General features: G+C 41.0%; 1 protein-coding gene across 1 annotated transcript; it reads left to right on the top strand.

The window, feature by feature from the left end:
• Positions 1–35: 35 nt before the first annotated feature.
• Positions 36–27170, top strand: grid2ipa (glutamate receptor, ionotropic, delta 2 (Grid2) interacting protein, a). Its single transcript, XM_029437023.1, has 23 exons — positions 36–117; positions 1481–1734; positions 1852–2184; positions 2277–2431; positions 11296–11571; positions 12561–12646; positions 12887–12956; positions 13426–13722; positions 14766–14917; positions 15139–15297; positions 16145–16251; positions 16366–16513; positions 17693–18018; positions 20094–22445; positions 22547–22634; positions 23137–23226; positions 23343–23539; positions 23652–23807; positions 24032–24118; positions 24204–24333; positions 24488–24606; positions 24734–24898; positions 25565–27170. Exons 1-23 carry the CDS (start codon positions 36–38, stop codon positions 25643–25645), a joined length of 5910 nt encoding a protein of 1969 aa, XP_029292883.1. The 3' UTR covers positions 25646–27170.

Below are 27170 nucleotides of genomic sequence, written 5' to 3'. Positions count from 1 at the left end.
TGGCTGGAACGTGCCCCGCCGCAAGCCGGGCAAGGATGAGGCGTTTCCTGAGCAGAAAGGGCCGCTTCTCCCTTCGCCAGAGCAAGTCTGGGACCCGGAGTGCCTCCAAAGATTTCTGTAAGTGTCTTTCTCTTAATGGAAGTTTTAAGTTCCTGAACAGCTTCATCTGCAGGAGGTAAGATAAAGAGGAGAGCTTAAAGGAGATAAATCTGACATTGTGTAACTAGGTCGCAGGCTGAGAGAGAATAGGACAGAAAGAAGTCTTGACAATCCTCTGAGTGCTGCTTGTGTTCTGGTGGAGAGACAGGATTTTTGATCCACAGCTCCATGTCAGTGATTTCCCAATCTATTTTAGATCAATAATCAGCTGTCGTTTGATGTTTCCTCTCTGCGAGCTGACACCACATTCTGTGGCTCTTTGTGAGTCTTTGGATTTGATATGATTTATTCACTCAGCCACATCTCACCCTGAATATTTAGCCCTGTGCTCCACTGAGATCTGATTTGTAATTTTTTTGCATTGAAGCAGATCAGACATTTCTACATTTCTTTGCAAAGTCTTGTGCATACTTACACTTCTCATGCACTCTTTCCTTCCTTCCGTCTCTAATTGAGTATTTCTTTGTCTTTTCCGTGTCCATCTTCCTATGCCTGATTTATTTTCTGCTTTTACACAGAAATCAGATTCAGTGAAGTTTTGTCATTCTGCCTTATTCTTTGCTGTAAGAAGCCTTTTGACACAAATGTGAAAAGTGCAAAGGACAAGAGTGCGAGACAGAAAGATTGGACAATAATAATTAAACTACAAGCACAAGTGTTGTGGATTATCATTTTGTTACCCAGAATATGAAGTGTTTTTTGGGGTGTTTGGTGAGAAATCTACATAATGTGGAGTGACTGATTCCTACAATGTCCTATATATATCTTTGACATATCTAGATGAGTGGAGATGAAGTCAAATGAGCCTTTTGGGACCCTTTTTCTGCCGCAGTAGAATGAGGCCAGTGACCAGGGGAAGGCCAGCAGTTCATGTGGGTCAGATACCAACAGTCAGAAATAACCTCCTTCCCTCTATTTCTTCCTTTTTACTGTCATTCAATGTACAGAAAAAGAAATGCATCAATCTAAAAAGGATTTTTGATGTGACTTCTGTGTCTTTATATTTGTGGCTTCATTTCATAGACCCCCTGTACCTGCTGCTATAGCTAGGCAGCTTGCATTACTGAGATGCCCTATTTAAACCAATGGACTGTTTGACCTCCATTTCACAGCTCACAACCTGCCAGTATGAGCAGCTTGCACCAGATTAGCAACGTTCCTACATGCTAATATGACATGCATATCCTACAAGCCGTAAAGCATTTCACCTCCCAATTAAATACCCAATAAAATCTAAACCTGGCTGCCCATTGACTCTAAGCTCCTGTCTTGGTAACGTTCTTGGGCCTTTTCCATGTTTCATCTTCTGTCTATCCTCCAGACCTCGGCCTCCCCGCCACTAATCAGAACTGGCCGGAGGCGTTTGGCTTCCGACTGGGTGGCACTGGGCCCAGCTACATCCTGTCCGTGGTGGAGGGCAGTAGTGCCTACCTGGCTGGCCTGCAGCCCGGGGACCAAGTGGTGGACATCGAGGGCCAGGATGTGACCAACCTCAGCACACCGGCACTGGTCGCTCTGGCTCAGACCCTCAAGACGGTACCACCCAGCATCGGAGTGGTGTCACGGATTGAACAGGTCAGCTGACACCCAGAAATCCACATTTTCTGTTTTAAATTGGTTGAAAGACTCTAAAAACACACATAGCATTGAGGTGAAAATAGCACTGAGGTGGCAAGCTTTTCCCTTCCTCAGATTGACGTCATTCCTGGCCCAGATGGCCGTTTTGGCTTCACCATCGTCGGAGACTGCCCTCTGATGGTGGAAGACTGCATGCCCAACGGTCCGGCTGGTCGCAATGGCCTGAAGGCTGGGGACTATGTCATGGAGGTCAACGGCATCCCAGTGAAGCATCATGAAACGGCAGCGGCCATGATCAAAGCTGCTCAAGGTCGGCCTCTGCGTCTGGGCGTGCTCAGTATGGCGCGCCGGCCAAAGCGACTGAGCAGCAGCATGAGGGTGTTGTCACAGAGCGGGGACAGCATCAGGGAGAGCCGCGCCCACAAGGCCATGGAGTTCAATAAGAAAGTGGGTGTGAAATAGATGTTTGTAATTGTATGTGTTTGCCGCGTTTTTATTCAGTTTATTCATTCATGTGTGTGCGTCCGTTTACCCATCAGGTGGAGGAAGTGCTAGGAGAGGAGCTGGATGTGAAGGAACATCTGTTTGAGGTGCTCAAGCAGTACGCTGCTGAGAGGGATGTGGAGAGTCTGGCTGAGGCCCTGCCCGACATCTTGATCACAGAGGAACATCAACAGCTGATTGACAACGTCAGGTAGCCAATCAGTCGCTCAGACAGACAGAGGTTGAAAACGTGAGGCGCTCCGCACTGCCTTTTCTTTTTGGTTGAAGACTCCTGGATCAGAAAGAGCATTTCTTGCAGTTTGCGGCATCTTTTTCTAAAACATTTGTGGTACTAGGCAACCACCAAATAATGCTAGTGTTAACACAAACCCTAAACTGTATGCTACCTAATAGTTCACAGTACAGTGTACATTTATGAAAACAACTTACCCACAATCTCAAGTATCGCACTTCTTTGCTGTTTTCTGTTTAGATCATGGTTGGTAAAGTCATATAGCTCCACCACAGAAGACCCGCCTCCCAATTAATTTGATTGGACAATAGGAAAACACAAAAGCAGTGAGCCAAACGCTTCACTCTCATTGAAAACAATTAGATAAAAGACGCCTCAGGTTGCTAAAACGTGCTTTACACATCAAACATGCATGCGTGCATTTTGTGTGTAGATTTGAGTCGGCGTGACTTCTCATGTTGTGATCAAAGAAGCCTTGCGAGATATAAGAGAATTTCTTAAAACTGTTTGTACCCCCTCTTCCCCCGCACTAAAGCAGACTTCTCTGCAAATAAAAATCAGATTGACTGTGCGCCACAGTTCTGCCACACTGGTGGCTTTACATCTTGCTTTAGTATCTGTCACTACCAGTGATGCAACCAGGACAGTGCATTAATATTTTAGGCTGCAAGTTCTGTTTCTAGTCTAAACCCTCAAAGGGTATATGTGCATGTGAACTTAGAGTTGCATTTAAATTGAGCCTGTTGGGAAATAACTAAGATGTTAATTTGCAGGGGGAAGTTGCTGTCTAATGACTAAATAACCAAAGCTATTTGTTTGGGTTGTACATTGTTAAACAGGTAATGCTAAGAACCTCTGTAAAAGCAAAACACCATAACTGTAAAACATTAACAAAGCATAGGGTTTATTAACAGCCCAGATATTCCAACTAATCCAAACTGTGCATCTCAATAAATAAATGATTAACCTTTTTTGAAATGCAGAAAAACTAAAACACTTTAAACTAAATCAATCGCCCATCCTTAATGTATTCTATTTAGTAGGGTGGGAAATAATATTAATTAATACTACACAAGGCTAACTGAAATCCCTGTGCAGACAATGCCCTGGCTTTATAGTACATTTCATATAGCTTTCTCATAAATATAGCTACAGGATTCACTGCACAACACAACCATTACACAACAATAAGGGCAGAAGAGATGGAGCAATAACTCCTTAATTACCTCATGAAACCAATAGTTTAGAATCTCTCAGCTTTGCATTGTGAAACGTGGGAGAGGTGTACATCGAGAGCACATGTGAAGAGCTTACCTGATATCAAGCACTGACTGCTGCCCTTGGGTGCTTGAATATTTCCGTTTCCCCCCCCCCCTCTCTGTAACAGTACACAAGAGTATTGTTAGAAATTCACAGCAGAATATTGCATTTCTTCCTCCTCAGCATTGATCGGAAAATCAAAACACAATACCTCTGCATGCATACCTCTGTCAGCCACCCCCCCCTCCCTCCCCCGTCTACCTTTTTCTCTCACTTTGACTTCCTTTCTGTTGGTCTCTTTCTTTCCCATTTCTCCCTGTCGCCTGTGATGCACTCTTTGATACACGCACCAATTTTTTTTGTTGATCACATCACTGGATGCTCTTTATTCCCTCCTCTGCATACAGCTCTTAGCTGCTACAGCCGCCAGTTTGCCGGTGCTGGTTGAGATATGCACACATAGGAAAACAGAAAACTATGCTGATGCTTAGACTGCGTGCACACAGCGCTGTTTCTCACACACACATGCATGCAGTCCTTGCTTTGAAGTTCCATGTGGGAAGGAATAATGAATTGCTGCCTCAGGTGAGTACTGAAAAACAATGTGGCATTTTGTAGCAATTCATCAAGTTTCTTTTTATGATTTATGATTGCTCATGAAGTATTTCAAGCATTCTGTAGTGTCTCGTAACAATCAATTAGCGTTCAGTTTTTACAGTGACTCATTTGGTTTTCCTTTGAGCTAAAAAAAAAAAAAAAAAAACCCAAAGCTGTTGTCCAACCATCTCAGTTTCCTCCAACACCGCTGTCTGTATCCCAGCTTTAATAGCACATTTCCTTCCTTAGAAAACAGCCTGTGAAAATGCTTTGTAATGTTTCTTCTGCACAGGAGTCCCATTAATTATGCATTAGCTGTATCCATAGAGGACTGAGGACTGTTAGAGCTGTTTCCCCTTACCTTTAGCCATTAAGAACATACAATAACTTTCCCAATAGGAGCCTGAGCCCTTAGATATATTTACTTCAGATAGCTGTAGTTACCCATAATTCCATCCTGGTGTGTTTAGTTCAGGTGCGCTGTAACCTTGACAGGTTTTGATATGCAAAGTTGTTCCTCTGCCTGCTGTGTCATTGCATTGTTGTCATTATCAGCACTGTTTGTGCTGTCATTTTGTGCAACTACATGTTTTTTTTATGCCAATTAGGCTGTGCAAATCTTACTCTGGAAAGGGCTGAAAAAATATATATTTATAATCCAGGTTTGGAATAGCTCTTAATGTTTACAGCAGAATCTGGTGGACATGTTTGTGTGTTAGGATCCTGAGGGAGTTTTGCTTCCAGGTTTGTCCATGAGCCTTGCCTCAGGGTGGTGTTGGTGTTTATGGCTGCTGGGGATGAAATGTAATGTGGACTTTCTTTCTGTTCTTGGGGAAATGTGTTGCTGATTCTATTTGTATTGGGCATTAGGCACTCCTAATACATTTGACGATTCCCTGACTTATTCTTTTAGTGCCTAAATGAGGTCGACATTTGTGACTTTGAGAGAAACGTCTCTGAAACTTTAAGCTTGTCATAAGATTTGGTTCACACATTCATATCCTCTTCAATATGAATTGTAGCTTTGGTGAGCCCATAACTTTTCCCATAATGCCATCATCAGGTCAAAATTAAAATTAAAATGTGTCCAATGCTTCGTTTTATGACTAAATACCTGCAAAGCTAATGACAATCCTATCAGCCATAGCTGTCCTTTGTGTTGAGTGATAATTAGCAAACATTAGCATGCTGACACACTAAAGGGCTAGTCTGAATATCTTAATATTGTTGGTCTGTTTAATCTATTTTCTCTATTCCAATTATGGCTGAGCGATTTGTTAAAAATATTTTCTTGCGATTATTTTTAACTGATGTTACAATTGTGATAGGATTTATATTATATGTAATAATAGAATATTGGAGGTAATCATTATTCTAATTTTCATTGAAAAATATATTCAAATGATCAATGATCGTGATTTATTGCATGGATCTGTACCAAACAAAGGTATTTACCTACGTCTGTAGAATACTATTTGTAGGACATCTCTGCTGCACCACAATATCTAATGCAGAATGATATTTTGACACATATTTAGCCTCTAACAAATATTGCCCTCTTGCGATGTTCTGCCCTCATTCCAATTTACCGGTTGCCCTATAGCTTCTAATCCCAGTAATCTGAAGAGTTGTGCGTCTATCCTACCAGCCGGAATATCAGCCAATGACTAAGAGATAAAGAAACCAGAGAGTGTCAGTCATGAGCTGGGTGCCAGTGTTGTCGTTTGAGGTGTGGAGAATCTATGTGTCTGCCACTGAAGCCGAAGCTGAAGCTGAATCTCCCTCTTTTATTCGCTCGCTGTCTCCTCCCCCTGGTTCTGTGGGTTAATCTGTCAGACTCTCTCCCTCTCCCTCAATCACTGTCACTTCCTGTTACAGTCGCAATCACATGAAACCTCTCCACCCACGCCACCTCAGTCCGATTATTAGAGGTTGTGAGATGTGCTTAACAGCTTACGTAGTTATATCTTAATGCCTTATAGAACTTGACCAGCTGGGCCACACTCTGCTCAGTCCCTCGCCGATTTGCCTCGCCCTCCCACAGGATGTGTTCTATTTTTAAACAGCCTACTTCTTTTAATAAATTCTCTCTTAGGTTTCTGACACATTTGCCAATGTTGATTCTTAAACGTCTCTGAAACCCAAGGTTAGCGAGGGCTTGAACACTTGAAAGTTATGCAAAAGGTTATGTATCTGGAGTGTCATTAGAGTCAATCTTTGAACATCTACTCGCTCTTTTGTTCACGCGGTTCTGTAGTGTTATGGTAATTGAATGTAATTATAGGGAACTGAAGGCCTTTGTCTGATACCGTATCTGTATATAGACTTCAAAGATATGAATAATTAGACCAATGCATTCTCAACCCAGGATGCAGGATTCTTTTTTCATATTATTTGAATACCAGAGTGTTTTTTTGACTTTTACAAATGTTTTATGAATCAGAATCAGTATTTATGCACATTATTGGTTCTTACACACGCACGCACACGCACGCACGCGCACACACACAACCATTGTGCTGACCTGCCTATGAAATTCCACTGGGGCTCTCCTCTCTTCTGCACTTCTCTCCTCTCTCCCTCTCACGTACTTCTCTGTTCATCTCATTATTTCCTTCCTCCTCCACTGAGGGAAGAGAAGATTTGTCACTCACTACCACTTACTTCAAAATGATGGACGACTCAGTGACGAGAATTATCCTTTAACTGTGACTGAGAAGACTACCCTATCCTTTAGTGACCTCAACCACCCTGGATTCTTTGGAGGGAGAAGGGGACAAAAGATGGGAACAAAGAAAGAGTGCTGCTCCAAACATGAAGTTAGAGAACAGCTGATGCTACCTGAGGATGTTTTGGAGGTGTGGAGGGATGTGAACCACAGCCACTCTTACAGTTTGCTACCTCCCTCTCTCTCATTCTCTTTCTTTCTTTCTTTGGCTGCTTTCCGAGCCTGCAGCAAGCACTTTTGAGATCCAGGACGCCTTCCTTTTTCTCATCTTTCACTTCTTTCCCCTTTGTCCGGGAGAGTTTGTTTGTTCAAACTAGATGGGGACTCACCGACATAAAGGAGAAGCATTTCCATTGCTTAACTGAGCTCAGGCACTTCCTCAAAGCCCCGAAGAGCCATGGGAAGGGATAGGAGCCTTTCAAAACACTTTCGGTATGGAACTTTTTCTTTGATCTCAGCAGTGTTCACTTGGCTTTGTGTTGTTTGTGCTGACTTGTATCTGAAGTTGCTCAAGTATTGTGGAGCAACTCTTGTTATCATGTTTTTTCTTGATGATTATTTTTACACTTTCTGTCAACATGTAAAAATACGAAACTGTCCCTAAATCTCATTCCAGCATGTGAAAACGGTGAGATTCTAGCGAAAAATGTTTCTGAGTTTGACATCTCCAAATAACTGCCGATACTTTTTCTTCATTTTGCATTATGTTGCTTTGTAATTCAACTCTGTGTCTACAACTATGCTGTGTGTTTGCATATTCATAAGTGGCCCAGCTGTCAAACTAGCTGATCAGAAGTGGGTCTCATAATAATGGTTATTGCAATGGGTTTTCCAGCTGATTGCAATTGTCATTCATCCCTCTGTGTGCTGTGTCCTTGATCCACCCCTCCTTTTAGGCCTAATTATAGACTCTTCTCGCCCTCCTTATAATTGAGGGCATCCTAAGGCCTAAATCCAACTTCATAGAGGAAAGCTATGAAGTTTCTGCTCACTTCGTTTAGCAGGTTTACAAGATTTGACAAATGAAATATTGTTTGACTAAAATCGTAACATGACAGAGAGATGTTTTTTGGTAATTAGGGTTAACAGAAATCTTGTGACTTTCACAAATACACACTAATGGGCACCTTTCTGTTTAGTTTTCCCTATCTGCAATTTGTCCGAGACACTATAGTGTTGTACGAGTGAAGTTTGGAAAAGTTCTGTGGCCTACATCGCTTGCAAGCACATGCTAGCCTGCTTCATTCGCAATAGTTACATGACCCTGGCCTAGAAAGAGCTCAAGTTTTCCACTTTCTTTCCCTGTCTCTGACTCTCTTATTTTACTGCTTATGTCTTCATGTACAGTATATCTCCTATATGACCTCCAACTCTTTCCCCATTTTCTCTTTCTTTGTCACTCACTCTGCCTGTCTACGGGCTACGTTTACTGAGTGTAGTACTAATAAATGCTGTTTTGTAATGCCTCAAACTCGAGTTGTTGTAGTTCTGCTCTTTCTATACAGATTGGACTTAGAGATAGGACTTCAGAGCAGTCTTGTGTTTCAGACGAGCACACATCAGTCTTCCGGGAGTTGTTTTTTTGTAAGGATGTTTTCATAGTAAGCAGATAAAATTGTATCTATGGAAGGGATTATTCTTTCAAGGTGATCCTGTATGTTCAGTTTTTTGACATGGCATCTCATCCACTTGTGCCAAAATACACTGAGAGTGTACTGATAGGACTAAGCCTGTATGATGGCTTCAAGTTCAACACAGAGGTGAAACAAAAGAGGATCCGTGATTGATCCCTGTGGAACACCCTATATAACGACTCAACTGTTTTTGACATCTTTTAGATAGTTGTTGCAACAATGTTACTGTCAGAGAATCCCAGTAAATGTTTAGTCTTTCTGATAAAATAGTGTCATTGACTGTTTTGAATGTAGTGGTGAAATCAAGAAACACAAGGATGCACAGATATTTTTGGGCTGTTCTTGCTGTGGTGAGAGATCGCAAGTTAAGGCCCTGCCACACATATCCGTATGGCAGAAACGTATGTCGGCGCATACGAAATGTAGCTAAAGACTGACGAATGGTTTGCAAAGCAGAAAATCTGCCTCGTGATATTTATACTCTTTGTGTGATTAAATGCAGCTGATAACTACATTTCGAAATCTAAATTAGTTTATAGTTAAGGTCATTGTTCACTTGTGATGTTAAATAGCAAACTGATGCAATAATCAAGACATGTTTCATAACATTCGAGTTGTCCTAAATGTAACTAACAGTACTGAAATGGTGACTGTATTGAATTAATTATCTCTATGTTTGACAAGCACAGGCTGTTAGTTGTGATTAGTTGTGAGTTGTTTAACTTGGATTTCCAGCTTTAGAGTTTAAGGCCTGATTTATAAATGTTGCAATCTTACATTGTTTTTATTACTCTTAGACACTGATTGCCTTTGGATATGGTCCAAGGTTGTATTGGATCAATGTGAGGGTGTCTACTGTAAACTGTAATTGCAGTTGTGTTTTTGGAGGGTGTGTGAGCATGTTTGCAAAATCCTGTGAACTTTATTGAGTCAGATTTCTGTGTAGATAAGTAATCTCCAGAAGGGAAATATCTGTCAGCTTCCCTCAACTTTGGACTGTGAGAAATTGATATTGAGGCAGCTCAGCTTATGTGTCACTCTTAATTCAAACCCAATACTTTTCTGTATGTTTTTATGAAACTAGTAAATCATCTAATCCTTGTCACCTAACAATGTTCCCCAAACGTACCTGCAAAAGGACTGTGACAGCTGCAGCGCTGAGCCTTATTCTCAAAAGTAGCGTTTGAGTTGTGCCGTGTATCTGGATGCATAATGGAACTGGTGCACTCTTTTCTCCTCTGCACAGTGAAAGTACCCAGGAGATTCATGATGAAGACAGAGAGATAGAGAGAGGCTTGTGTTGAGGATGGAGGCAGCACAATTTTGTAGGCGGGATGGGGGTGGGGGGGGGCAAATGAGGTGTGTGTACATGGGCGTGAGATGGAGGTTTGCTTGTGTATGTATATGCAGAACCATCAGATAAATGAGAACGAAAAAGGTAGAAGGTGTCCTATATTTAAAAGAAACATCGCAGCCATAAAACACTTTTCCCAACATAGTTATTGGCAATGATTCTTTAATTTCTGGGTAATTTCTGTTGTTTTGTTATGTATCTTTCTTGTTTTCGCAGATAATTGGCCTAATACAAACCTCATGCAGCAGACAGCACAGCTATAAGGGAGTTTAATTGGAGACAAGCATAAGAAAACATCAGTGGGTAAATGTCAGGTTTGAGGAAACAGATGGAGAATTCTGCCTTCTTTATAATTGTGTGTTCTTGTTAAACAATCCTACTCTGACAAATCTGTCATAGAAAGGGCAGCGACACCAACTTTTACACCACGTTTCAGACAGCTTAAATACAAGCCTTCTTTGACAAGTTTGATGCTAACACTCTTTCCAATCTTTATTTTATTGACTGGACACTTTCTTTTCATCTACATGTATGCGGCACACAAAACAGACTGGAGGAAAGTGGGTGCACCACCCTCACAAAACCACCCCTGGCTGGAACATACTAAATCTCACAAACTTAATATCTAAGAGTATCCGAGGGTGGGTTTTTCCTTTTTAAGAGGAAAAAGGCATTGGGAGTTGATTAAGGGAGGGGGAAATAACACTGGTAGGGGGAGAAGAGCACTTATCTCCCAGAAGTGGCTCTGGCTCTGAGCTTCCTCCTTTTTTCGCATATTAGCAGGGAGCTGTCACTGATACTGAACACTCTTACCTGCAGCTGCTGATGTGACAGGACCACACAAACAAAGCTCATCTCTTATCTCTTTAAATCTCTCACACGCATGCATACACTTACAAAAACACACACACACACACACACACACACACACACACACACACACACACACACACACACACACACACACACACAAAATAATGTTGGACCAATCCTTTCTACCTACCTAGGCCCTCCCATGAGACAATACGGACTAAACTATTTTTGAACCAATTAAGTGGATCCTGCAGCTGGAACAATAGTTGTTAGAACAATAATCCCTCTGTTTCTTCTGGATACTTTGGACGATGGATGTTTTTGAGAGATCAGGATGAAGAATTTGGGATTTTTTGGGGTTTTCCTGAAATGCTTCTTTGATGTGATTTTGTTGGTGTGCATCTGAGTTTGTGTCTGATTCCACAATGTTTGCCAGGATCTTCATTCCCAAGAAGCACCGGGAGCGTTTTGACGAGGTGGTTTCCCAGAGCCTGATGAGCCGGCTCAAGGGGCGGAGCTTCAGCGACCCCAGCCGCAACCACCTTCGCCGCAGCCGGAGTGAGGATCACCCTGAACGCCTTCTGGTCTCCACCCGCGCCAGTTCAGTGCCACGCACCCACGCAGAGGAAGGCGTGGTCCCTCCCGCCCGCGGCATGCGCAAGACCACCTCCCTCATAGCTGGGCACTCCAGTGCCTCCACCACCAACTGCAGGTCTGTATCGAGTGTCATGTTGCAGATTTGTTTTTGACAGTATTTTCTTTACTCATACTGTCTCTTTTTAGTCCCTGTTTCTTTGAAGGCCTTCATCATCATCATCCCATTTTCCCACCAGCTGCACAGTGTCATGTTATTTTTAGCTTTCAAAGAAAACCCTTTTCCTAAAATATAATCTCCTCTCTCTTCACGTCTGATCAAAATTATAACCAATCTACATGAGAACAGCTGTGACGGGTCTTTCTGTGTACGCGTGGGATTTATATGAATTAAGTCCTAAGAGTAGGAGTAAAGTGAAAAATAGACCGTTCCGTGGTTGAAACATAAATCTATTTAGACTCATGCCTGTTTTCTTGCTCTCTTCATCTGCTGTGACGATGTTTCCTTCCTTATCTTTATGAATTGATAATATCATGATCACATTTATCAGGATTAAAAGATGTTAGAAACACAAGTAAACAATATGATTATAAACTTCCACTATCGCTTGAAATTGTAGGAATAAAGTGCCCTAATAAACTGCTACTCTCTTCTATGACTACGGTTTATAACAATGTTATACAGCTCCCCTGAAATAAACTGTCCATGTTTACATTTGGTTATTCATGCAGGATGGGGATTTAAAGATGCTGATTATGGAAATCTGCAGGAGGTCCACAGCTGGACTCCGGATTAAACTGCAACTGCACTTTCTGAACAGATCCCAGCCGACACTGTGTCTCTGAGCTATTTTTATTATTGAATTCTACTTAAGCACAGTTTCTGTCCATTCTGTCATATGTATTAAGTCTAACAGGGTTGCTCTCTTCACCCATACATTATTTAATTGTAGGAAAATGATAAACGTTACATTTATCATTATAATATTAACACATTTAGAGAGATGGAGCTGAGTATTTGTGAATACCTGCTTTTCTTTTAATATATAGGGCCTCTGTTTACTCCTCAGTCCTGCCAATAATCGAAGCTCACATATTTCTCTTTAGGACAGTGAGAGTGTGTAAGGGTAACGCAAGTTTTGGCTTCACTCTAAGAGGCCATGCTCCAGTGTGGATCGACTCTGTCATCCCTGGTAAGTTTTCTTATGTAGTTTATTATTATTATTATTATTATTAATAATAATATTTGTGTGTGTAATTGATCAAGCTGTTGTTGTATTGAGCACTTTTGGTTATTACGCTGTAATAACACTTTTACTACATTTAACATTGTGTTTTATCTTTAAAAAAGCTTCCAAACTCGACCACTGTACCCTTCTTGTAATGAGGAAATAATCAAATCAGAAGTCTCTTACTTATTTTCTGTTCTGCAGGAAGCCCAGCAGACAAGGCAGGTCTAAAACCAGGAGACCGCATCCTGTTTCTCAATGGACTGGACATGAGGTTGAACTCTCATCCGCATTTACTTTACAAATTATTTTCAAATCTGTGCCCAAGTTCTACATAAAACCATACCGTTTATACATCTAATTCAATAGAAAAATAATTATATTTACAGTTCAATAGTGATATGGTAATATGGTTCCTTTATTGAAGATGTTTTGTTGTTTGCAGAGCTCACACTGTTGTTTTGGTGGAAAAACAACAGTTTACCTATAAATAGCTTAAGTTAAAAGACAAACGGTGATAAAGAAGCTCCCGAGGAAATATAAAACTGTCTTTATCCTCCAGTATATGCTATGTTCTCTGCAGAATACAGAAAGCGTTTCATATGTTGTTTCTTTTCTTTTTTTACACATCAGCAAAGTAAAATTACTTTTTGAGCTTCTTTCTAAAAATCCTTATAATGTCACATGCTGTTATAGGATATCACAGTGTAAGTGTGCATGTGTTTCCATGTGTCTGCCTGTAGGACCTCCTCCCATGAGAAGGTGGTGTCCATGCTCCAGGGCAGCGGTGCCATGCCCACTCTGGTAGTGGAGGATGGTCCGCCTACTTTCACCCTGTCAGAGCAGGAACTTGCAGGGGGCGGCGTTCCCACAGAGAGCGCCCGCTCCCCTGTACTCAGCTCCCTGCAGTGGGTGGCAGAGATTCTGCCGCCCAGTATTCGAGTTCAGGGCCGCACCTTCGGACAGCAGCTGGAGCACCTGCTGACTATCCAGGAGAGGTACACCATCTGCAAGGCTCTGGAGAACTTCTTCCAGCACAGGTGAGCAAGGGTCAGGGAAAAGATTGGGTGAAGAAGGGGAGAGAGGGGTGAGATAGAGGGAGTCTGAGGATGGATGTTTACATGTCTATATTTTGCACTTTTGGGGTTGTTATGGGCTTTTAAATTAAAGCATAATTGTCATGTAAGTTACAGTGAAAAGTGCACTGTCGAGGTATATATATGTTAAAATGAGGTGGTTAGTTGTAACAATTTAGCACAGGGAGCAGGGAACACAATTTTAGACGGATCAAAAATATCTATAGGCAATTAATTATGTTTATAGATTTATGATGGTAATAAAAGGGGAACTCCAGCAATTCAGTATTTAACTTTGGGGACTTACAAGAGACGGATTAAGGAAATATTTATTATTCAAAGAGGCCAAGATATCGTCATTTGTAGTCCCTAGTAGTGGGTGAAGCTCTTAAACACTGGATCTACAGCCTACATTTCCCATAATGCAACCATAAGCATCATTTCATGAGACTGCTTTAAAAAAAGATAGAATATATATATATATTATATTTGTATTGTTCATAGTTATAGCATTACTACAATGTTTCTATATTTTATAATAAAAAAATAAAAAACTTAGAAGAAAATAATGAATAAAGAAATATAGATGATTATAACGATAATTATTATATAAAAAAATATTATAAATAAAGAAAATAAAGTAGGTTAGAATGATGGTGTGCATACATAGACATATACACATATGCAGTACATATGTGTATACCTGCATACAGACCCTCACTGCTTGGTAAATGCATTTATAAAGTTTGTAACACAGCTTTCTGTTATAACATGTTTAGTCCCTAAGCCTAAACAAAGACAACCCTGAGCAACAGAAGGCATGAAAGTTAGTAGCACTCATATGAAGAGTAAACTTTCCTTCTTGTGTAAAATCGGTGGAGTGCCCCGTTAATTCTGTGTCTAGTTTCCCGCACACGTGGGTGACTATACCCACGAGCTCAACTTCTGACCTCTGATTGGACAGCCAGGCGATCTCTGTCACCTTGCCTGTGTTTCCATGGCAACAGGAATGTTGACACTCTGATCGTGGATGTGTTCCCGGTGCTGGATACTCCAGCCAAACAGGTGATCTGGCAGTTTGTTTACCAGCTGCTGACGTATGAAGAGCAGGAGCATTGCCAGAGCAAGATCTCACGCTTTCTTGGATACAAAGCACCAGGTGTGTGTGTGCGCACATTTGTCCTTTTTCATTTTTTCGTTGTCTTTTGAAATCTTTATGTGTGTTAATGAAAAGGGGTTTTTGTGTGTGCGAGATGGACGCTGTCATGGGGATCTTTAATAAATTCACTGGTTCAATAAAGTGCAATAAGCTCAGGTGCTGCAGCCCTTCATACACTTTTGCCTCTTCCTCTGCATTGCCAATATGTGTGTGTGTTCCAGTTCCACCACCACCACCTCCTCCCCCTCCTCCGGAGCCCGAGGTTGCCCCCGAGCCCCATCGACGTAGCAGCTCCATGAGGGTGACAGGGAACACGTACAGGAGCAGTGTGAGGGGACGTAGCTCTGATGACCTGGTCATTGGCACACATTTGGGCATGGGTACAGAACTTCATTATCTTCATTATCATCCATAGCAACAGTAACACTACGACCACCATGACACCCTTGATTCTTATCCAGTGATGGAAGAATTACTGAAATAATTTAATACCATAGTGTAGAAACTCTGTTACAAGTAAAAGTCCAGCATTTTAGATTTTACTCAAGTAAAAGTACAAAAGCATCAAAATGTATTTAAAGTACCAAAAATAAAAGGAGTCATTATGCAAAATGGCCGATTGCAGAACAATATATATTATATTATAATATTAAACATCTATAATATATATCATATTTTATTTCAGTCCTAAGTACAATATTTCCTTCTGATCGGTTGTGGAGTAGAAGTATAAAGTAACATAACATGGAATTACTAAAGTAAAGTACAAGTTCCTCAAAATTGTACTTAAGTACACCGCTGGAGTAAATGTACTTAGTTACTTTCCACCACAGATCTTATCACCACCATTGCTATTATTCACATTGTCCTCATTGTGATCATAAACAGTCCTATGAAATCCTATTTCTTTTGGTAGCATCTCTTTGCTTTTGTTTCTAGCTTCCAATTTTGTGTAAGTGGCCAGTGTCGCTCATACTAGTTCAGTTCATACTTTATATTTTCTGAAAGATTTTATATCCTGAATATTTGCTTAACATATTCCCATGTAGCCAAAATCACTTGGTTTGTTGCTCCTCTATTGCTGGCGCAAAGATAGCCTGAATTAACTGGAGCTGACTGTCAGCCCAAATCAGCCCAAGTCCACATCCTAAACACCTGCCCAAATCTGGCAACCATATGGGCCACCTGGGTTGTATTTCAGTCAAACTAATGGGTGTATTGTCATAGGCTTCCGTGCAGAAACAGTGTTGGAGACAGGGATGAGGTTGGCTCCAGGAGAGAGACAGTCAGGCGATGGTACTTCACTTCCTGAGACTCCCAACAACCTCACCAACGTACGTACTAAAGTCCTCATGGGAAAAAATATGCAATAAATATAAACGTAGGATTCGCCATCAATAGGGCAACAGGTCTTACTCTGGTTTCTTTGTACATTCCCACCATACAAGCTGTCAGCAGTGTACGCTGAACTGGAGAACATGTATTCTACCAAGAGGTCCAAGTCTCTGAAGGGTCGTCCTCCTCCCGCCCCCGAGAGTTTTCTGGAACTGGAGCCTCCCTCGCGCACAGCCTCCCCTACAATACATGCTAACACAGGTAGCTGAAAGCATACATTTACACTAGACTCATAGCAGCTTGAATTATATTTAACCGATATACTGTATAAAATGACTACCTTGCAGATCGTGTGTGTGTGTGTGTGTGTGTGTGTGTGTGTGTGTGTGTGTGTGTGTGTGTGTGTGTGTGTGTGTGTGTGTGTGTGTGTGTGTGTGTGTGTGTGTGTGTGTGTGCTTTTAGTGTAAGAGACGGGGAGATAACAAATGTTCAAAACTCAACTGAATTTCCTTTAATTTTACATTGAAAGGATTTTTGTGATTTCATGTACAATAATATGCAGCATAGAGGAGTCATGAAACACGCCACTGACTTCAATGTTTTCTCAGCCTGGCTGTTAAGATTACTTTATTTTTAGAATTTTAGGACCTGTGTAGGAAGGGTCAGAGCTAGTGTCACAAACCTTGATAAAAAGCATTATTTTTAAGTTTCCCATCTTTGATTTAATTATTTCTTCCTACAAGACAATGGATATGGATGCAAAATTTGCATCTATGAGGGTAAAATAGGAATATCCACATATTCAATCTACATCAGGCAGAGCCAGGCCTTCATGGTTGCAGGCATGTTAGGTGGAAGATAGGCATTTTGAGTTGTCACACAATAGTCTAATATAGCCCAGAAACACTGGAACTCATACAGTAAGGAGGATATGGTGATGGTGGAACTACAAAACACACACTTCAATCAAAAATGTGTTTTCTGCGATTGTTAGCTCCACTGGGAGAAATGTTCAAATTACTTTTTGTGCAGAACTTTACAACTTTTTTTAACTTGTAGAGGAAAGCCTCTTCTTACTCGTGCACAACAATTTGTTAAATTTACTTTTTGAAATTCTGTTCATTATTGGCACTGTTTTGGATTGAATGTGAGGGATTGGGGGAATTCCCTACAGATTCTCCAGAAGCGAAATTGTGTAGATATTTTCAGTGGTTTATTGTTGATTTTGTTGAAAAAGAGCATTATTGTTTATGAAGGGTTTAGTACTTCTGGGTGGGATTTATATGTGTACAAATGCAAGGTGAGAAGACCTGACCATAGTTTACTGAAAGAAACGTGTTAGAGTTTTTGATAGCCTTTGTGTATTTGTTCTATTTAAACATCTGAAAAAAGTAGCCTTCATTTATATAACTGTTCACTTTATGTGTCTTTGTATCTCAGGCAGCCGTAAAGCCCCTCCTACATCCTGGCCGGAGCCTCTCCCCAGCCCCCCTCAATCCCAGTTCTATTCCTCAGGGCTGACTAGCCAGACCAGTGGGGAGTCCAACCCCTACATTAGCTTGGACAGTCCCCCTGCATCACCTACAGAGCCCCCTGACTACCCATCTAGTCCCCCCGCACACCACAACAACAAGCGGCGTTACACCTTCTCCAAACCACCACGCTCAGAAGACACAGATCGCTTTCTGGACGCTCTGAGCGAGCAGCTGGGACAGAGGGTGGCCATCATCGATGACTTCCTGACTCCGGAGAACGACTATGAGGAGGTAATCAAGCATAAAGTCTGAATCCTCATTATGATGTGAATTTAAAAGAATATGATGACAATTGATGTTTATTTATTATCCATGTGCATATAGTTAGTTGTTATCACATGTTGAGTGTATCAACCCGAATCATTAACTTTGTGTGCATGCTGCACCTTACTGATTATTTTATTACTACTCTACAAAATTAAAGCTAAGACAGTAGAGAAGCTTCAGACAGTCAGTTCAAATGATTATGATAATTTGTTTGGTGTAGAAAGACATTTTCTTTTTACTAATATCCTAAAGGGCCCAAAGGGTCACGTATCAGCAATAATATTCTTGTAAAAATACCCATATTTCCATAATTTCTGGTGATAGAGGGCAAATTCTGCATGGTACACTGATTCCCTATGGTGTGTAAGCATCCGTCAAAATGTGAAGTAGGACAGACCCCTTGACACACATACACATACAGAATGGGTACAGAACATACTCTCCTAAAAATAATAAGTGACAAAGTTGAACTCAGAAACTCTAGATAATAATCTTTTGCAATACATGCCCTCACATACATCAGATTAAAACACAAGATATGATCCAAATGTTAACAAAAAGCAGCCCCACCATCAACATTTTAAACCTGCTGTCAGTCCCAAATTTATTGGCAGTTCAAACACACAACAATTGAATGAAAGTTAGTTTTATACATGATTTGCCAGAAGACATCTTGCTCACTACTTTGACGTGAGGAGCCTTTATAGAGTGAGCCGGATTGTTGACAGAGGTACACAAGCTGCTCAATATCTTCAAAAATAAGCTAAAAACATATCTCTTTACTTTGCCTTTTAATAGTGATATTTTATATCTCTTTACTTTAGCCTTTTAATAGTGATATTTTATATCTCTTTACTTTGCCTTTTAATAGTGATAATTTATATCTCTTTACTTTAGCTTTTTAATAGTGATATTTTATATCTCTTTACTTTAGCCTTTTAATAGTGATACTTTATATCTCTTTACTTTAGCCTTTTAATAGTGATACTTTATATCTCTTTACTTTAGCCTTTTAATGGTGATATTTTATGTATTTTTATCTTAGCCACTTTAAACTAATTTAAATGATTTCATACATTTTTAAGCTTGGTTTTCCTGAAGGAGGATCATTTAGTGTTGAGGAAGTAAGAGAGTTAAAAGTAAGGTTGAGAGAGCAAGAGGAAAAAGTAATGTCAAAGAGAAAGATTAAATCTGAAGTGTTGAAAACAATGGAAGAACATAAAAGACAGTTTATGTTATGGGAGAAGGAAGCAGAGAACAGGGATAGGAAGAAAGTATGTGGATTATTTGCAAAGACAAATATAGATGAAAGTACAGACAAAGTGATTATTATAATGTCAAAGAATGTGTAAAGGCTGCTATTTTATCTGCTATTTTAATTCAGCTATTTTTATACAATTTTAATTCTGCAATTTTATACTATTTTAATTTGGCTATTTCTATAATGGTATGGTACTCATTTACATCTACACTGTGATTATTGTACTGTAAATGCTCTTATTCTGTCTAATCTTGTACTAATTGTTATGTTTTTTGCTGTGAAGCACTTTGGGCTGCAATTCTTGTATGAAAGGTGCTATACAAATACAGCTTATTATTATTATTATTATTATTATTATTATTATTATTATTATTATTAAGGTGACATTAAATCTCTAAAGTGTATGTAATAAATGTCCTGTTGTAACCATGTTTGTAAAGCTCACACAAAGAAATATAGTTTTAATAGACAACCATATTTATTTTAAGGGTTTGAGTTGAAATAAAACAAGCGCAAATTCACAATAGCTGTGACCACATACGCCCATGTATCCACACATTCACAAACACACAACCTCCATGACAAATTTCAGCCTCCTAGATCTTAAACTGTGGCCACCAAAGGGTGGGAAAACCGAACGATTGGTTTTTGCTGTTCGAGGAAAAACCTCCTGTTGTAGCCAATAGACTCATCTGACTTGACAAGTGTAACAAAAACATCTGACAAGTTCCACTTTGACATTAAAGGGCTAATCAAGTGTGATTGGTGTTAATGCCAGGATGTTGTGCAGATGGGCTTCCCAGATGACGAGGATGAGGATATTGAAGAGGAGTTGGGGGTGGATGAAGATGAAAATGGAGGATTTGTGGCCCCAGAGCTCAGCAGCCCAAGTGATGTTCAAAGCAGCAGTGGAGAGGAGAATGCCTCCTCCCTCACCTACTCTTCCTCCTCCGACCACATCCCTCCACCCCCGATGTCCCCTCCGCCACCCCCGCCTGTTCAATTCAATGACCCGCCTCCTCCTCCTCCAGCACCGGTACCGACTCAGTCTCAGCATCAGCAACAGATACAGCAACAGAAACTGCTCTGCTACACCCCTGAACAATCCCCAAGAGCATACGTGCCCATCCGCCGGAAATCTGGCCCCCCTCCCCCACCGCCACCTCGCAATAATCCACCACCTAAACGGCATTCCTTACATAAAGTGCTGCCCACAAGAGATGACCTTCAGGTCCATGCTACCATACAAGAGCTCAAGGCTTACCAAGAGCAACAAGTCTACCAGGAAAGACAAGCATACGAGGAGCAACAAGCCTACAAGGAGAGGCAGGTGTATGAGGAGCAGAAAGCCTATGAAGAACAACAATTGCTCCAGGAGCAGCAGGCTTACCAGGAACAACAGGCCTATCAGGAGAAAATGTTCAAGGAAAGACAGGCGTATGAGGAGCAAAAAGCTTTTGAAGAGCAACAAATGTACCAGGAGCAACAAGCCTACCAAGAAAGACAAGCATATGAACAGCGCCAAGCCTACCAAGAACAAAAAGCGTACGAACAGCGTCAAGCCTACAAGGAGAAAATAGCATTCGAGGAGCTTCAAGCCTTCCAGGAGCAAAAAGCTTATGAAGAGCGTAAAGCTTATGAAGAGCACCAGGCCTACGAGGAGCAACAAGCATATCAAGAGCAACAGATCTACCAGAGCCACCACTCTATGCCTAACCAGCCAACACAGCAGAAAGCCCACTCACCACTGCCTCTCCAACAACTCCACCAGTCCTTACCCCCACTGTCCTCTCCAGACTCCACCCATCACCACGTTAATCACCCTCTGTATATAATGCGCCAAGCACAGCAGCAACTGGCCCACCAGATTCATCACCACCGACGTCTGTCACGTTCAGCGCCATCTCCACACCAGCCATCTCCCCAACCAACAACCCACCCCACCCAACAAGGTCAATACACTGAGGGCATCTACCAGAGCCATCAGGGCATAAGACCCCAGGACCACCATTCCTCTACGGAGATGCTCCACCTGATGCAACAAGCCCCAGCTCATCATTCTTCTGCTGAGATGCTCCATCAGTTGCAACAATCCCAGGCCCACCATGGATCTACTGAAATGCTCCAGCAGATGCAACAGCCCTTCTCATCATCAGAAATGCTCCACCAAATGCACAAAACCACGGCACATCATTCCTCAACAGAGCTTCTGCACAAAGGTCACCAGATGCAAATGCCGCCCCATCACTCCTCGACCGAACTTCTCCACCAAGGGCAAAAGATGCATCGGGGACAACCGCACCATTCATCAACTGAGCTGCTCAATCAAATACAAAAACCCCAGGCCCATCACTCCTCAACAGAGCTGCTCCACCAAGCCCATCAGATGCACCAAATGAAGCCCCACCACTCCTCCACGGAGCTTCTGCATGAAGCCCAGCAAGAGCCTGCCTCCCTCCCATTTCAGTTAAACCGGGACAGTCACTCCCATCAGAGCAGGAGAAGTCTTAAAGGTCATCATCAGACCCAAGCGTCACCGCAAGGGAGACACCAAGAACATCACCCCCAGCCCACCAAACCCTCTCCCCAAAGACCCCACTCTATCCAGCAGACCCACCACCATTCCAGCTCACCTCAGATCCACCACATCCACCACATGACCCCACAGCCGCCACCGCAAGACTACCAACACCAGATTCACGTCATCCACTCTCCCCAGCAGCCCCACAGGCCTCAGCCCCTTCTCTCCACCTTTCAGCCGCTGCAGCCACCCCAGCCCGCCCTCTCCACTTTCCAGCCCCTGCCCCAACACCACCAGTCCCAGCACCAAGTCCAGCCCTCCACCCAAGTCACCCGCCCACAGTCCCAGCCCTCGCATCACCTGCTGCAATCGCAACACCAGCCCCAAACCCAGTCCCACCATGGCTCGGGTCAGCCCCATTCCCTCCCACATTCACTATCTGACCCTTCAGAGCACCTGGGGCCCCCTCCACCTCCACCCCTCCCCCCACCCTGCTCTCCTCCACCCTTACCCAGGCCTTCGCTCTCCAGGATGGATTCCAACCACATGAGTGTGAAGAGGCTGCGCTGGGAGCAGGTGGAAAACTCAGAGGGGACGATCTGGGGACAGGTGAGCTTAAATGTAATACAATTTAAATTTAAAATCCCAAATTATAAATTAATCTAACTGTCATGAAATTGTAATTCACATTTTTTTAATGTCTTTGGTAGTTGGGAGCAAATTCGGACTATGACAAACTGCATGACATGGTGAAGTATCTGGATCTGGAGCTGCACTTTGGGACACAAAAGGGCTCTAGTGAGTACAATGATGCATATCTGCAGTGCGTTAAATGGAAACACAGTTGAAGATCATAAAATAATATGTAAAATAATGTGGATTAATCAGAATGACACATGCATCATTATTTCTTAGCACATAATTAATTCAGGTTCTTGGAGTGTGATTATTTAAGCATTAAATCTACAGTATTTCACCTCTGAATTATGTCTGATAAGAAAAACAACAGCACATGAATCCCTAACTTTTTTTAAATTACTTTTCCTCTCATTTCTCTGATTTCTGAATGTAATTGTGGGATTAAGTTTATTCTGCACATGCACTACATGTAATTTGCTCTAAACCTGCTGCACAAATGTAAAATGTACACAAAATTGCACTTTTTGTAAGTCGCTTTGAACAAAAGCGTGAGCTAAATGAACTGTAATGTAAAAAATCTTTATTCCCATTCATCTTTCTACTGTTTACTCTGTACCTCCATAACATCTTGGCATTTTACTAACACTGATCCCATTTTAAGTGCCTGCTCCAGATCCATGCCTCCTTCCACAGACCTTCAAGAAGAAAGATGTGATTGAAATTCTGTCACATAAGAAGGCCTACAATGCCTGTAAGTATAAAATGGTATGTTATTATGTATTTCCATTTGCCCAGATTCATGGTATTATAGGAAATTATAATCCCTGTTTATCTTCTTTTTAAAAAAATATTTTTTTTTACATTTAGCCATCCTGATAGCTCACCTGAAGCTGTCTCCTGGAGAGCTGCGTCAGGTGCTGATGAACATGGTCACTGATCGGCTGGAGCCAGCCCACATCAAACAGCTGCTGCTGTATGCCCCTGACGCAGAGGAGGTCAAAAAGTACGAAGAGTACAACCAGGACCCCAGTAAACTCAGTGAGCCGGACCAGTTTGTGTTGCAGGTACAGTCCTGGCAGGTTGTGGACGTGTGGTCTGGTTGTGTGGATTACCTGTGTACTGTATTTGTGTGTATCATCACTCACTTCTTTGCTCATTGTGTGTGTTCTCCATCAGATGTTATCAGTACCAGAGTACAATACCCGCCTGCAGAGCCTCCTCTTCAAGTGTTCCCTACAGGAGAAGACGGAGGAGCTGAGGGGAGCGTACGACTGTCTCTACAAGGCTTCAATGGAGCTGAAGACGAGCAAGAAGCTGGCTAAGATACTCGAGGTAGCCTGCTGTTCAGCAAAGTAAAAAATAATATGTTGCTTATAGTTTAGAAAAAACCCTGCTGTTATGATAATGGCATAAATGCTTTCACAACACTGGTTCTGCGTTTATAATCAGATAAACAGTTAAGTGCATTGAGAAAACATTTTCAGTTATTTCCTTGAACTCAAATCCAGTAATAACAATGTGTATACAAATTAGTTGTTTGACCTGTCTTTTGTTAGTTTGTGTTGGCAATGGGGAACTACTTGAATAACAGCCAGCCCAAAACCAACAAGACTACAGGCTTCAAGATCAACTTCCTTACAGAGGTACATCATACACACCTTCATGTTCATGTTTCTTTCCCATCGTATTATGCTTATACAGTTAGTAACTTCAGTGTATCCTCTGCAGTTGAGCACAACTAAAACAGTGGATGGGAAGTCGACCTTTCTACATATTCTGGTCAAGTCGTTATGTCACCACTTCCCTGATGTGTTGGATTTTTCCAAAGACTTAACTATGATTCCTCTTGCAGCCAAAGGTAGACACGTTTTCCTTTTGACCTCAGCGCCACTTTGAAAACATTAAAGAATTATTTGGGTTACTTATTGAAGATTTGTTATCATCGCCTTTTTTACGTTTTTCATTGGTTTTAAGCATAATGTTTCCTTCTTCTTCTTATTTTCTGTCTATAGTAAACCAGAGGACTATCACGTCAGAGCTGAATGACCTTCATACAACCATCCAGGACATTCGCTCCGCCTGTCAGAAGATGCCTGCGACTGCTGAGGACCGTTTTTTCGTCGTCATGAGTGTATCCTTCACAAAATTGCCAACGAGAGCGCAGAGATATGTAGGCTAATGAAAAGAAGGAGGGGAAAAAAGCAATCTAGTAGATGATATGGTGAAACATTTGTTCCCCTTGACTCCAGTTTGTGTAGAACTTCCTGGAAAACACTCATCCAGCAGTCCAGTCTCTGGAGTCCCTGCAACAGAGATCTATGGAGGAATTCGGCAAAACGTCCTCTTACTTTGGAGAAGACAGCAAAGCCACAAACACGGAGGCCTTTTTTGGTATCTTTGCTGATTTCATTGGCAAATTTGAGGTGAGCAAGAAAGATTGAGGCATTTATGTATTCAAATAATTCCTGCGGCCTCTCCTCTACAGTCAAAACTATATCCATGCTACCCCTGTAGTTCCTTATCAGCCTTTCACCAAACTATTTAACATAATGGTTTCATTAAAGATATAGAGAGAAAGTCTTCCAGACTACGGCATTAATACTGTGCTACATACAGTGGCAGGATCAATATGTTGAGTATTCAGCACTGTGTTGCATCCTGACAGGCCCCTCAAGACGCCAAATCTGAATAGAGAATTTTTCAAACAAATTTAATAGAAAAAAAAGAAAAATGTAAACTGCTTAATTTGAGCACAACATTTAGATTCATGCCATTCACATTCAGTTATCGCAAGCACACATTGTTTTCTATGTCAGCCTCAATGGACAAATTCCAAGGACACCAATATTCTCCTTGAAATATGTTGTAATTATTATGCATATGTATACAGTAAGTGATTTTAATGTCACTTTCAAGATCAGATGTCACTTTTCAAGCCCAAAAATACAAAAACAAGCCCAAAAAACTATAAATTAACCGTGAATAAAGATACACACAACATAAAAGCATATTCCACAAAAACTAAATAAAATAAAAAGTAATGATAACATTTATGCGATCTTACAAACCCTGTTGTTTCTTCACCACAGAGAACTCTTAATGATCAGCAAGCTGCAGAAAACCAGAAGAGCCCCAGAAGTCAACGAATGGCCTCCCCACTGGCCTGGTAACACACACACACACACACACACACACACACACACACACACACACACACACACACACACACACACACACACACACGGAGATGACTACATAGTTCACACAGTATGTGCACAGACACATTCACATATACTTTATATACATGCACAACACACACACACACCACTCAATGCACAAAATACAACATTGTATGTGTTTTTGGTCAAAATGAAGGGAAGGAGAAGCTTTGAAATGAGGCAAAAATAAATATATTTTGCATCAAAGATGAACGATTTAGCTTTATACCAGTGGTATAGTATATACTGTATTTCCTTTCAAAAACGAAACAAAGATTTCTCAATGACTGCTACATAGAAAATAATCTACTATTTGAAAGACAGTTACTCAGTAACATCCTGTAGTTTTCTTTCTCTAAGCCTGAATGTAAGTGTGCTATTACAAATCTATAGTAAAATACTTGTTGTATATCCTCTAATAAGACATTTACAAAAAAAGAAAATGAAATAGAAATAGATATTTAATTAAAATACATTCACATTATCTTGGTGGTTAGGAAGAAAATCACAAAACCAGTTTTCTTGTTCGTTTATATGTTCTGTATTTTTGTAAGCCGCCCACCACACTGAATGTAACATAAGTTATTTACCGACTAAGTGTAGCTTATTTTCCTCAAGTAAATATTCATTGAAACAATCTGTCCTGATGACGCATTGTTTCATTTACTGCTTTGTATCTTTGCCTCACTGTCAGTGGATTCTCCTAATTCCTACTATGTCAGTTATAGCCATAAAATGTCCTTTTTTCTTAATGTATTGTTCTAACTTCTAATGATATTAACATGTATATATGAGACAACATCAATGAGAAGTTGGCACTTACTATTTGTTTTTATAAAAAACAATTTTAACTGTTCCAAGGATCATTTTTAATCAGTCTGCAGTCATTAACACACTAAGTATAGGCAGTCGAAGTGGGATCATGTGGAGGTAACAGCGGGCAGTGTGCAATATGTGAATGTTAAGCTGTGTTTCACTGTTAGATATTATATTAAAAAATTGTACTATATAATACTATAACAGAGATATATATTGTGTGTACTGTGCAGAATGAGAGTGGATGCTACAATATATGAAGGACTTTGTTACATTCATGTATTACCCAAACATTATTTTTTTGATTGTGTCATATGGACCGACCATAAAGTTATTATACCGCTGAGAGGAAAGCAAAGTCATTAAGTTTAGTGTAGCAAATGCAGCATTTTACATACGAGCGGTTAATAATACAACTTCTTGAGACCTGCCAGTGCTCTGTAAAACATAAATCTTAGTCTTCAAGTGATATTTTTAAATGGTAAGGTAAATTATTATGATAAGAACAATGTGTGCAGCTAGTAAAAGCATTGTTTGAGTTTTTCTTTTCCTGCTTTAATTACAGAATGTAAACTTCTAAAGCATTGTTGTCCATTTAAGGCCTATAAAGTGTTAAGTCTGTATTTTGTATTGTATCCTAATGCTGACAACTATAAAGAGT

Source organism: Cottoperca gobio, chromosome 8 (genome assembly GCF_900634415.1).
Source record: "Cottoperca gobio chromosome 8, fCotGob3.1, whole genome shotgun sequence".
Classification (NCBI taxonomy): domain Eukaryota; kingdom Metazoa; phylum Chordata; class Actinopteri; order Perciformes; family Bovichtidae; genus Cottoperca; species Cottoperca gobio.
The sequence above is the reverse complement of the archived record's forward strand: the minus strand, read 5'-3'. Positions and strand labels throughout refer to the sequence as shown.